Raw genomic sequence first — 12,500 nt, 5'->3', positions numbered from 1 at the left:
ACGTTAACAGCAATTCGAACGGCCACGATGCTATGTGGCATGATTCATTTGGTAGTTTTTCTCAACCGAGACGATGGAGCACTACTCCCCACGGAGTACTTGTATTTGACTATTGCAGAAAAGAAAAAATGACACTAACTTTAGAATTTTTAATTAGCGCTTTGATTTATATCTTAGCTTTCGTGTAAATTTTATCTTTCACTTCCCCTGATGAAGGTTGTTGAATACAACCGAAACGTCGGAAAACGTTTTTTATTATACATAATTTATATTTCAAACACCAGAGTAAGATATATTTATATTTTTTATTTGCCAATCATGTAATTAGTTATCTAACTAAATGGATTTTCTAAACTTCAAAGTAAAATAATCTTGCTGTTTGTAGCTCCAGTGACCCTTCCCGAAGGGCTCAAGCTATTTACGCGGATGAAAAATTCGATCATCGCTATCACATATCTCAACCTTAAACATGCACATATTTTCTACAAATTTCTTGATTAGACTGAATTGCGAATGCCTTTATACATCCCTCCTGAAAAAAGGGATTTCTTCTTGTCTACTTACGCTGGTTTTCTCTTATATTAAAATTACACTGCTTTTCATGGCCTTTTTGGCTCAACTAATAGAGTTTCCGTGAACAATTACTTGAGAAAAATTCGGAATGTTTCCGTGCTATTCATTTCTCAGAAATGATTTCGATAAACTCCCTTAATTTAAATTCATTATGAATGCTCGTGAATCATAATGATAAAAGCAAACTTGATTAAGTGGCTTTGACTTACATGAGTCCATGGCCTCAGTTGTTGGAAGGTTGGGTGGTTCTAACCCTTTGAAAAAAGACACTTTTAGACAGTGGAACAGTAACTGTTAAATGGCTCTGAGAATAATCAGCCCTTGGATAGTGGTAGGTCTACTGAATTACGCTAGCTATTCACCTTTCCATGGCTTGGGTAATTTAGGATGCCCGTCTATCGAGTGATGATCCACATGAAAACTATTGGAACATGAGCATTCCTCATGCCTCCACTTTCTTTCGTGTGCCCTTCAAGCAAATTTTACTCCGTAATTTTGGTCTTTAATCAAGGAAGGGCACCCAACGAGCAAATCCAGCCAAAAGCCTCTGAGAGACATTTCTAGGCTCCTTGCAAAATATAAAGACTGTCTCAAGAGATTTTTTTATCACCTAGATGAATTTGATCTGTTTGGAAATCTTAGCTGAAAACTGAAGTGTCGAAAATTTTAGGGAATGATCAGCTTCATTTCAGAAATTGCTAGCTGAAAGTTGCCTTCTAAGAACTTCTCAGCGAGCCATTTGCACATCTGAAACTGTAGGTGACCTTCAAATAGTGTCAACAATTGCATAAATATCCCTTCCGAAAACGTAAGGGACTACTTTTCCCTACGTTTAGGTGATGTTTTAGTAATGAAATCTAGAGCTGTTTGGCAACGTAGAACCGAAATTCTTAGAACAGTTTGACTCTCACGAACACATATTTTACCGAAGGTTATCTTTGGGTGCCCCTGTTTAATTAACTTTTCACGTGCCTCCTCATGGATAATGCACATTTACGATAATAATGCGACATGAGTTGTAGTTACATTCCATTGAACCCTTGAAAGTTTCCAAATTTCCTTGGAGCTTGGTTTAGGGTTGGTTTTTTGTAGATACGAGTGGATGTCAACAACACAAGTGCTAAATAAGTGGAACTTCGAGATAAACATCGATTTTCCATTCCCAGCTTCTTGTTCTGTGCTATTCGTCATTAGCTATACGGTTGAAACTAAGTAGGGCATTAGTCTTTGTTATTGCATTTACCAGAGTAAAAGTTTAAGTTTACAAGCTTAAGCCGGAAATGATTTTTAAAGGTTTTTGCTCTAAACAGCGGGAACGACAGCTGTCCATCTTTGCCCATGGATTGAGAGTTGCTGCGCGCGCACGCTTCTGCTGTCGCTTGTTTTCAACCTCGTTACCAGGGTCTCTCATCTTAACGCCTGGGGCGAGCGAGGAGAGACCCTGGTAGGGTCTGGTCACGTGTCTCCCAGAATCTGGGAGATGACAATTTATCCAATGAAGGGAGGGGCGGTTTAGTAAGAATTTTGTCCATACTGAGACTACGGGAGTGCGGAATGTGTTGTCACCAAAACAAACCAAGTTTCACGTGCTGCAGTATGTGAACATATGTTCTTCTGCGGCTATGTCCGGCGATAATAGTTTGCAAACGCCGAAGAAAACATATACATCGTCTGTCATAAGTTGCTGTAGATTGTGCGGTTCAGTCAAAAACATTTTACATTGTAAAAATCTGTTCAAGAAGGCCACTGAAGAATTGCTCGCCTTAGCCGAGGCTGTGTTTGGGGGAACTTTACAACGCCATGAATTAAGGCCACATCTGGTATGTAGGCCTTGTGAACGACGATTGAATAATTTTCGAGCATTCAAGGCAATGATTACGGAGAGCCAAAGTCACTTCCAAAGACGCGAAAGGCAGGAAAGAGTGAAAAGGTGCATTGAGGTGTCACCGTCGGCGCCGCGAACTCTGAAGAGCCTATTACCCTCGCTTTGAATTCGACAAAGCTCAACGCGACAAGTTCTTGTTTAGAGAGGACCCCTCCCTAGTGTTTTCAATTGTCACGAAAGCACGTGACGAGACCCTACCAGGGTCTCTCCTCGCTCGAGAGACCCTGGGAACGAGGTTGGCTTGTTCTTCGTGCATGCAGTCATATAATTCCACTTTCGCAAAAAGGAGGGCTTACCCACGGGCTACAGAATGGACGAGGCATCTGTTATGGTTTATTCTAGTTTCCCCCACATACAATCAGACAAAGTAATCACTACTCTCTCGACTCTTTTTGTCCCTTAGTTTTCCTTCATGTTTATGAATTTAATTTAGGCTTGCTCACTATGGAAAACACAATTCAAGATCAAGAGAAAAGAGAAAACACAACTCTGGAACGCCAAGGTAACTGTGAATATGCGGCATTCGTTTTATTTGTTCTAATTTGTATTATACAACTAACTGCGACGCTGGTTTCAGGTATCCTGATATATTAATGGAAATAGTTTTGATTGTTACAACGCATTGCAGACAGACCATAAAACCGCCGATATAGATTGTTTTCACGTGACGTCACGGCGTCCATGTTGGTGTACCTAAATAATGGAAGGACGGCCATGTTGGTGTACCCAACTAATCCTCCGGGAATTGAGCTCTACTATCGATGCGAGCATTTTCTTTTGCTTCGGTGGAAAAACAAGGTTACTACTGATCATATGAGAGACGACACTCTATTATCAGTCAACGGCTCCCAAAAACTTGCTCAAGACACCTGACAGATTGCAGGGATTTCTGTATCCGTTTCAGATTGGCTGGGTTCTTACGCGCTTTGTGATTCGACGTTTACAACCTTGACAGAGGACGCATCCGTCGTTTGCATGACAGAAAAGTGCCTTGTATTTCAATAGCTAAAGGTCAAAGGCGATGTTTAAGTCTTTTGTATATTACAATTTATGTCGTAGCGTAAAGAAGAGTCACGAAAGGGTATTGATTGCGAAGGGTGAAAACAATTCGACGCAACTGCCGAAATTGAGATTTTGTCTTTGCGATCGATCGCAAACAAATACAAATCAAAAATTTTCCGTAGCTCGTAGGCAAACTAACAAATATATTTGTACTGATACAAAAAATGCCCCCAGCGAGTTTTCCTGCTCGGATAAAAAACAATCATTTTCACAATGATCTTTTCATGGCTATGAACCCTCTTTTCAATCGCCATTGTGTGTGATTTACTGAGGGAGCAAATGTCCAGAAACAGAGAGCGGAAGAATCTACCCAATCAGACAAGAATACAGAAATCCCTGCAAACCTGAACCAGCTTTTGGGAGCCGTTGTGCAACAAATAATTGACCACCAAGCTACCAAATTACAAGCGCGTGGGCTTCAAATTCCACCCTTCTTGCTTGGCTGACTGAGGGTATGACGTACCATTGTTAAGGCCTAATTCACACTAACGCATTTTCGTGTGAAAAGGAATACTGCCTTATGGATGCCTTTTCCTCTATCGTACACTACACTAAAACGCCCGAAAACGCAGACCCAAACCTGGACTTTTGAAAACAGTTTCAAGCGTGGAGACTTTTGAAACGCATCGCTTTGTAAACTTTCTACGTTTCATAAACATTTGCGTCACATAAGATGATTACCATCTTTCTGTTTTAAAAGCATCAAAACCATTTTAAAAAAAAGCACTCCAGCTCAAATATACTTTATTCGCTGTTAAGATAAACTGAAATCCTCCTCGTCTCTCGTAATCATTTTTTTCTTGTCTCACATTACCTCTTGATCATTTCTTTTTTTTTTTGAATATCTATCACATGAAAGACTAGACGACTACACCTTTTACTGAACTACTCAATAAATCTTGGAAATTGGAGCACAAATTGGTTTGTGATATCACATTACCCTATTCAGGCGTTAGCAGGGATGAAAAGGGTCAAAGTGTATTTTTTTCTTTGGTCACATTAGTTAAAAGTAAGAAATAAAAATATCTGAATGCGAACTGGACATTTTTTTACTTGCATATTTTAATTACAGTCGAAATTAAGAAAAAGAAATGCCTGTCAACAGCAGCAAGCAGAAAAACCGCAGCTTTCATTGGCGTTGCCCTGGCACTTGTAGCTATTTTATCAGCTTATGCAGCCGGGAAATTTGATTCTTACCCTGACTTGCCTGAAATAATGGAAGGAGAGGCCACGTTTACAACGGATGACGGCGAGGAAGAACATTTCCATATCATGATCGATTACAAGAACAAAGTTATCCAGTTGACCTCATTTCATGACCTAGAATCCTTCTCGTCGTCTGTTGGTCGTCGACTTATGTCATTCGAAGAAAACAAAACTGCCAATGGAACAGCGTTCAATGGAACTAAAATAGTTATACAGGACTTTAGCACGGTAAGATCAGTTATTAAAGGATGCACCCAAAAAGACTGCTAGCAGTTCCTTCTTAATAAGTCGAGGCCCCTGGTTTAGTCACGTAAGCAAGCCGAAGAGCCCAGAGCGTGTTGGTGAAGAGAAAAGCGAAAAGAGGGACTGCAATCGTTACTGTAACCGAACCGTTCAGAATCTCTAAGTCCATAAAAACCTAATCTACTTAAGCATTTAAAGTGCCACTACGACGAAACTTTTTGGTTTTCTTTTCGGATTTTTTCAACGTCAATTAAGTCAATATATTCAAAGTAATACAATGCATTTAAATTTGGAACGATAGAAGCGAGATAAGTCGGGAAATAGGCAGCCAAAAACCGCTAAAAATCTGTCCGCCATTACTCGCATGGCATTGGAGAAGCCTGCGATTATTTTGTAAGCGGTCTTCATGCAAGACTTGGCTCGTGACGTCATACGCGCATCGCTTCGTGGCGTTGGACAAAGCGAACAAGTCGATCAAGGAGTAATGTATAAAATACCAGCGAAAAGCAACTCGGCGATATCTCTCATCTCATAGATGGCATGGGAAACTAGCTGCGTTTATTTTGAGCGTTGCGCGTATGACGTCAGAGCCCAGGGGGTCCAGCTAGACCCAACCCTTTTCCTCGGTCACGGTCATTTGCCGTTCGAGTAATGACGGACAGCGAAAACCGAAAAACTACGTTAAAATAATCATACTTCCTGAGGGAATTTTGAGATAAAAATTGGCATGATACCTATTTAGTACGTCTACTTTCAAAATCTAAAGAAAAAAAGACATGCAAAATTTTCATCGTAGTGGCACTTTAAGGTTTTGACAGATGAACCCCGCCTCTTTTTGTCGCTACTGTTTAGTTTAGTGGAACCCTCGTCTCAAAGAGGCGACGGTTAGCGCTGGGGATTTGGGCAGGATCTTGTATGACTGTGTAGCCTGATCCTGGAGTGGCAGTCTCTGTTGCAGGTGGCGCAGACAAGCCATGTGGAATCGTGCGCAGAGACCGCGCGTTCTTTCCTCGCCACTCTCTTGCATGTAGCCTGGACTCTAGCCTTCGCTTCCGCCTTTGAAACCCCCGCTTTGACACTTTGCCGCCATGTATTTCGGCGTTTGGCGATGTCCTCCCATGCACTGGTGTCGATTAGTGCAGATCGCAAGTCTTCCTGGCATAGGTCGTCCACGACTCTCTGCCATAAAGGAGAGTGGACAGCACACAAGCTTGATAGACGCACATCTTGGTCCTTTCTCTCAACAGGTCATTGCCCCACACTCCCTTGTTGAGCTTGCCCATGACAGCAGCTTCTTTGGCGATCCTGCAGCTGATCTAAGCATCGAGCGAAGTCGAGCTTGACACGGTGGAGCCCAAGTAGGTGAATGTGTGCACAACCTCCAGCTCCGTGTTGTCGATGATGATGACTGCGGGGACTCAGCACCTTGCGCCAGGATGTTAGTCTTCCTGAGGCTGATCGTTAGCTCAAACTCCTTGCAGGCGTGAGACAGCTTGTCTACGAGATGTTGGAGGCCCTCCTCGATGTGGGATGTTAAAGTAGGGTCGTCTGCAAACAGCAGCTCCCGTATGAGCACCACGTAAGCTTTGGGTTTGGCGCGGAGTCTGGCGATGAGTTTCCCTTCTGACCTCGTCCGGACGTCGACACCTTCTGTACAGTCTACAAGGCATACTGGAGCAGCATCGAAAAGAATATCCCGAACAGGGTTGAAGCAAGGACACAGCCCTGCTTTACTCGACTGCTGCCTGGGAAGGCATTGGAGGTGGCCCCATCGAAGCAGACCGTACTCTTCATGTCCTGGTGCCAGGAGCTTTGGAGGGCAGCCAGTCTTCTAGAGGATCTTGAAGAGCCCGCTTCCGCTCATCAAGTCAAAAGCTTTGGTAAGGTCCACGAAGGCGAGGAACAATGGCTACTGCTGGTCTCGACACTTTTCCTAGAGCTGACGGATGGAGAAGATCATGTCCACTGTGGACCTTCCGTCTCTGAAGCCACATTGTGACTCGGGGTAGACTTGCGAAGCAAGGCTCTGCAGGCGGGTCAAGGTGACCCGAGCGAAGACTTTGCCAACGATTCTCAGAAGAGAGATGCCACGATAGTTGTTGCAATCACTATGATCACCCTTGTTCTTCTACAGGATGGCTATGTTGGCATTTCTCATGTCTTAGGGTATGTGACCTTGCTCCCAGCACAGGTAGAGGAGCTCATGAAGCGGTTGCAGGATGGTTTGCTTCCCATGCCTCGAAACGTTTGGCAAGATACCTTCCTTCCATGGTGCCTTGCAACAGGCGAGATGGCTATGTTGAGCTCTTCCAGTGTCGGCGTGTTGTCAATCTTCTCTAGGACTGGAAACCCAGGCAGGGCACTGAGGGCAATGTCTGTGACGATGTTCTGGGTTGAGTAGAGCTCGAGATAATGCTCCACCCAACGCTGAAGCTTCATGACCTCGCCAGTCTTCCATTTAAGCGGGGCTGTTTTGACGCTCGTAGGACCGGTGGTAGTTTTGATGCCCTCATACATCCCCTTTGCGTGGCCACAGGCTGCTGCTTGGTGGGTTTTGGCTTATAGGTTCTGCCAGTACTCGTGGGCAGCGGCCAGCGGTCTGCTGGGTCTTGCTCCTAGCTGCTCGAGGGGCGTCGCGTGTGCTTGGGGAAGGGTTCTGCTTGTGAGCCAGAATTGCCTTCCTCTTGGCCTCCGTGACTGGCTGCATTTCTTCCCAGCAAGCCTCAAACAAGTCAGCAGCATTCTTGCGCTCTTTCTTACCGAATGCAGCCATGGCTGAGTCGTAGATGGCATCACGAAGGTGAAACCATTTGGCATCCGGGTTGCTGGATATTGGTTGCGCAGCAAGTTTCTCCTGGAGGCTGTCAGCGAAGCTCTGAGCCTTAACGTGGCCGGACGTGCCACAGGTGTTGATGCGGGGGCGACACTTGAACTTAACGTGGTCGTTCTTTCTAGGCTTCAGCCTGACCTTGCTTGGAACAAGGATGTGGTCCGTGTCACAGTCAGCGCTGTGATAGCTTCTTGAGTGAAGGACACTGCTGAGGTACGCTCTCCTAGAGATGACGACGAGGTCTAGCTGGTGCCAGTGGCGGGAGCGAGGGTGTCTCCAAGACACATTGTGCAGCTGCTTACACTTAAAGTACCTGTTGGTGATGTATAAGCCGTGGTGACAGCAGAGTTCGAGGAACCTCTTCCCGTTCTCATTCATCCTGCCGACGCCGAAGCGGCCGAGGCAGGTTGGCTATGCTTGCCAGTCGGTCCCAACGCGAACGTTGAAATCGCATAGCAAATATATGCCCTCGGAACTTGGGATTCTGGATAGTGTTTCATGCAGATCCTCGTACAATTGATCCTGGGCTTCTGGGGTGGAGGTCAGAGTCGGGGCGTAGGCGGATATGATGTTCACAAAGTCCGCTGACGTGTTCATGCAAAGGGCAAGAATTTTCGATGTGGTGGCAATCAGTGAGTTCCTCACGGCAAAACCTACGCCGTACTGCCTCGGATCGTCCTGGGAAAGGCCTTGCCAGAAAAAGGTGTAGTCTCTTTCCATAAGTGACCCACTGTCGACCAGCCAGGTTTCCTGGAGACAGGCGACTTCGATATTGAGTCGTGCCAGCTCCTTGTTGATAATGGCGGTCTTGCGGGAGTCGTCCATTAGCTGAAGGTCAGCGGAGAGACCAGGGCACATGGTGCGAATGTTCCAGCTTGCGATTCGAAGAGCTAGAGTCTTTTGACTGCATCGTGCAAGTACTTGCTCGCTTGTCAGGAGGGTCCCCTAACCTCTACGCACCCGGTAGAGCTGGCAAGCAGTGACGGGGCAGCACCTTACTGGCTGGGGGCTGCCCAGCTTGAGGCGGTCTGTAGCCACCCAATGAAGCTGCGAGAGCTTCTCCCACCGTCGTAGGAGACAGCTGGCGCTCCTTCTCACTGCCTCGTCACGTGTTGTGCCGGTGTCTTGCAACACCGCTGGAGTGCCCTCTCCAGTTTGCGCTAAGGCCGGGGCGGGAAGATAAGGAGACGCTAGGCTGCCCATACGACAGTGTTCCCCCTCTCGGTGTAACTGGCGTGGTCCAAGGGAAAGGAAGAACCAATACAACTTGGGGCTAGTTCCACTGCAGAAGCTGCCGGAAGAAAGTGCTGAGCACATGTCATCCGCCTTAGTGGCTCCACTCCGGATTTGTCCTCGAGGTCTACTCCTGAAGCCTGAGGTTTACTCAGGTATAGCCGCAAGGCAGCGGAGGTTTGAAATCAGGGTCTACCTACCCCTAGATTGGCTGCCTTTGAAAGCTAAGAGCCCCATCTACCCTGGGCAACTTTTTTTTAAGGCGCCTGTGGCTTCGCCCTCGCCCCTTCTCTTGTCGGTGGTGCCAGTTCCGCCGCGCGGAGGCCAGAAGTTGGACTTAGCTGACAGAGGCTCTTCGAGTCGCACGCCATTGGAAGCATTTCGAGAGGTTGTGAGAGCCCAGCCTTACCTAACCCACTCCCTGGCTATAACAGCCTTACAGAACTCGTCGTAAACAAACACCAATAAGCTTTGGGTTATTGCCACGTTTGCAAAATAAATTTTAAATTGAATGAAGGTGTCTTCGGTTAAGACAACTACTTCCTTCCCTCCCAAAACCTTTTCAGCAGCCCCAAGAAAAAAGGCGTCGGCAGAGTCCCGCTCTGCGATGTTTTACCTGGAATCCTTCGACTAGTTTATGAGTTATCCTGCCTTTTTTTGTCCCAAGTGTGCGTGAAACACTGCAACCTACATAACTTTTGTCGGCTATAATGTCATAATTTGAAACGTCCCTTCGTAGAATGGGTTAAAGAAATGTGTGATGAAGAAAACTTTGTTCCAGGGAAAACGGGACCTTGCAAACGCTTGTATATTATACAACATTTGACCAGTTTAGCAAATCCATTCCTCAGCAATTGACTCCACAAAACTGTGATGCTAAAAACGTGGTGCAAAACAACTGGAAAGCAGACGTCAACAAAGCAAAGATTACTTGGAATATATTCGAAGTGGAGTCGTTTATTAAATCTTGCTTTTTCGCTAAGGCAAAAACCGTTAAATCAATATCATTGGACATAATCTGGTCATCAATTATGCTTCGAAGTGGAACAATTGCCATAATTGATGCAGTTTGGTGTGGGTCATTTTCATTTCTTAAGCGGACAAAGCTTTAATAAATGACACTTATGTAAACAGCCATTACATCTGTCCCAGAAAGCAGAGCTTCCACCGCTTTGCAGTCCCTCCTTTCGCTTTTCTCTTTCCCAGTCCTCACTCGGCTCTTCGGCTAGCTTGGGTGACTAAAGCGGACTGAGAAGGGACTCCTAGCTGTCTAGCACCCCAATATAAAGAGGACGGAATAGACTTACTTCTTTGAAAAAGCAAGTATTGCGAATTGAAACGGGGAACGTTTTCCAAGGAATTATCTTCTGCCCTCGTCGGCTATTAACTGGACGTAAACTGTACATACTCAAGTGATCATGCAAGTCAGACCAAAAAAAGTGTCGTACTTCAAAGCGTTTCTTTTTCGAACTTTGGAAATGTTCCCATTTAAGACTGTGGTGTAAAACGAAAAAAAAGCCATGAATGCATTTATTGACCATTTTCACATTTTCCATGCACTTTCTTTGCCCCCCAAACTTTGCATAAACCATTGTTTTCAAATGCTCTTGGGAACACGCAATATGAAATAGGCAATTGTTTTTTTTTTTTTTTGTTTGCGTAAACTTAATTAAAAACTTGAAAAGCAAACTCGAAATGTGCATATGTATCTTCATTTTCCCATTGGCAGTATAAACGACGGTATGACACAGACGAAAGTTCCAATAAAAAGACTGGCAGTCGACTTCGTAGGGATTTATTTCTTGCCGAAGGGCAAGAAATAAGGGCTTCCTCTTCTTCTTCTTCTTCTTCTTCTTCTTCTTCTTCTTCTTCTTCTTCTTCTTCTTCTTCTTCTTCTTCTTCTTTTCCTTCCTCTTCTTCTTCTCCTTCTTCTTCTTCTTCTTCTTCTTCTTCTTCTTCTTCTTCTTCTTCTTCTTCTTCTTCTTCTTCTTCTTCTTCTTCTTCCTCTTCTTCTTCTTCTTCGTCTTCTTCTTCGTCTTGTAGACTTGGAGACTTCTTTTCTTGCCATCCCGGAAGTCTGCATGTCTTTTGCACGCTCACAAGTCTTGCGCTACGTTTTACTTAAAACTTCACGCGGAATTTTCCTCAGCGCACGTTCGACTAGCTGCTCTTTGAATCTCGAAGGCTCACGAAGGCTTTACCACCAGCCGAAACTTCTTGAATAAAAAATACGAAATAGTCAGTGTCAAATCAGGCGTGATTTACAATGGAAACAATGGTAGCTTACTGCCGTTAGTCGGTCTAAACTGGTTGAATCCGTTGAATTGAGTGTAGCACTGATAAAAGTGGTTTTCATCCATTGCCCGACGGATGAATGTGGGCCGGTTGGAACCGCAATATACAATATAGGATGTTTAATAGTTTGATGATGTGATTGAAACGCTATTATTCTTCATCTTGCAGCATAGAAAGTACTTCATCGTTCCAGAAAACGGAAAATCCACAACGAAGTGTATTTACACAGATCTTGAAGGTGAAATGATCCCGAGGCATTTACTGAAACATGCCACACTGAAATCGGTATGGCTCGTGTAATTTGCCATTCTGAATAGAATAATAATGGAAATTTACAGACGGTCGAAGAAGAGAACTGAGAGACTGAAAAGTTGCCAGACCTAAGTCTGCCAACCTTGGTATAGCGCGTTTTGGAAAGAGGAGTTACTAAACTAGTATTTGACCTCCTCTGAGCGGTCTGGGAGATGTGATCGTGCAATGAAGATGGTGTAGCATTTTAAGGATGTTGACATCCTTTCCTAAAATATAATAAGCGAATACTGTTAAAGTTAGTAGCCGACGTTTCGGAGTCATCTTGACACTATTTTCAAGGGTACTAAGTTTGACAGTTTTCACTTGTTCATGACTTAAAGGTCGCTACTGATCAAGAGTTCAAAATACAATACTAGACCTTTTCAATGCACTAGTGAAAGAGGTCTCGCAATCTACGTAATTCTTTGTATTGTTATTTTTCTTTCAGGAAAGCGTAGACGGAAATATGAGCCACATGCTATTTCAAGTTGAAAACGACACAGATATCGACGTTTACCGAGCCAAGGGCCGCTATGGGAAGATTTACGAAGTAAAAGCATTAATTTGAGCGTGACGTTCAGAAAATTCAATTTTAGAAAAAAAAGTGTCAGGATATGACAACGGCTCTGGGGAATAATTCTGTAAACAATGTTTGTACGTTCAACAGAAACAAATTGAATGGAACCTATAGCTAGGTTTAAACATGATAGAGCTATGCTCAATATAGGCGGGTTTATTGCTAACTAGTTTGTATCATTAGGTCTCAAGAAATCAGCGCTAAACGATTGCAGGTGCATTACACAATGACTCCCATTACCGAGAATTTGAGCAATCTTTTAGAAGTATCGGTTTAGAAATGGGATATTTTAAAAATGATCTATG

At 44.3% G+C, this 12,500-nt stretch overlaps 1 protein-coding gene across 3 annotated transcripts in view; it reads left to right on the top strand.

The window, feature by feature from the left end:
• Positions 1-12,500, top strand: part of LOC137997565 (uncharacterized) — a 29,194-nt gene that overhangs the window by 11,750 nt on the left and 4,944 nt on the right. For all 3 annotated transcript variants that reach the window (XM_068843640.1, XM_068843641.1, XM_068843639.1), the window contains 4 exons: positions 2,892-2,960; positions 4,593-4,954; positions 11,496-11,612; positions 12,067-12,168. In XM_068843640.1, the coding sequence (XP_068699741.1) occupies positions 2,903-2,960; positions 4,593-4,954; positions 11,496-11,612; positions 12,067-12,168 (639 nt within the window). In that variant the 5' untranslated portion in view covers positions 2,892-2,902. The remainder of the gene's footprint in view (positions 1-2,891; positions 2,961-4,592; positions 4,955-11,495; positions 11,613-12,066; positions 12,169-12,500) is intronic.

The sequence above is a fragment of the Montipora foliosa genome, chromosome 3, assembly GCF_036669935.1.
Source record: "Montipora foliosa isolate CH-2021 chromosome 3, ASM3666993v2, whole genome shotgun sequence".
NCBI lineage: Eukaryota > Metazoa > Cnidaria > Anthozoa > Scleractinia > Acroporidae > Montipora > Montipora foliosa.
This window is presented reverse-complemented; position numbering and strand designations above follow the sequence as displayed.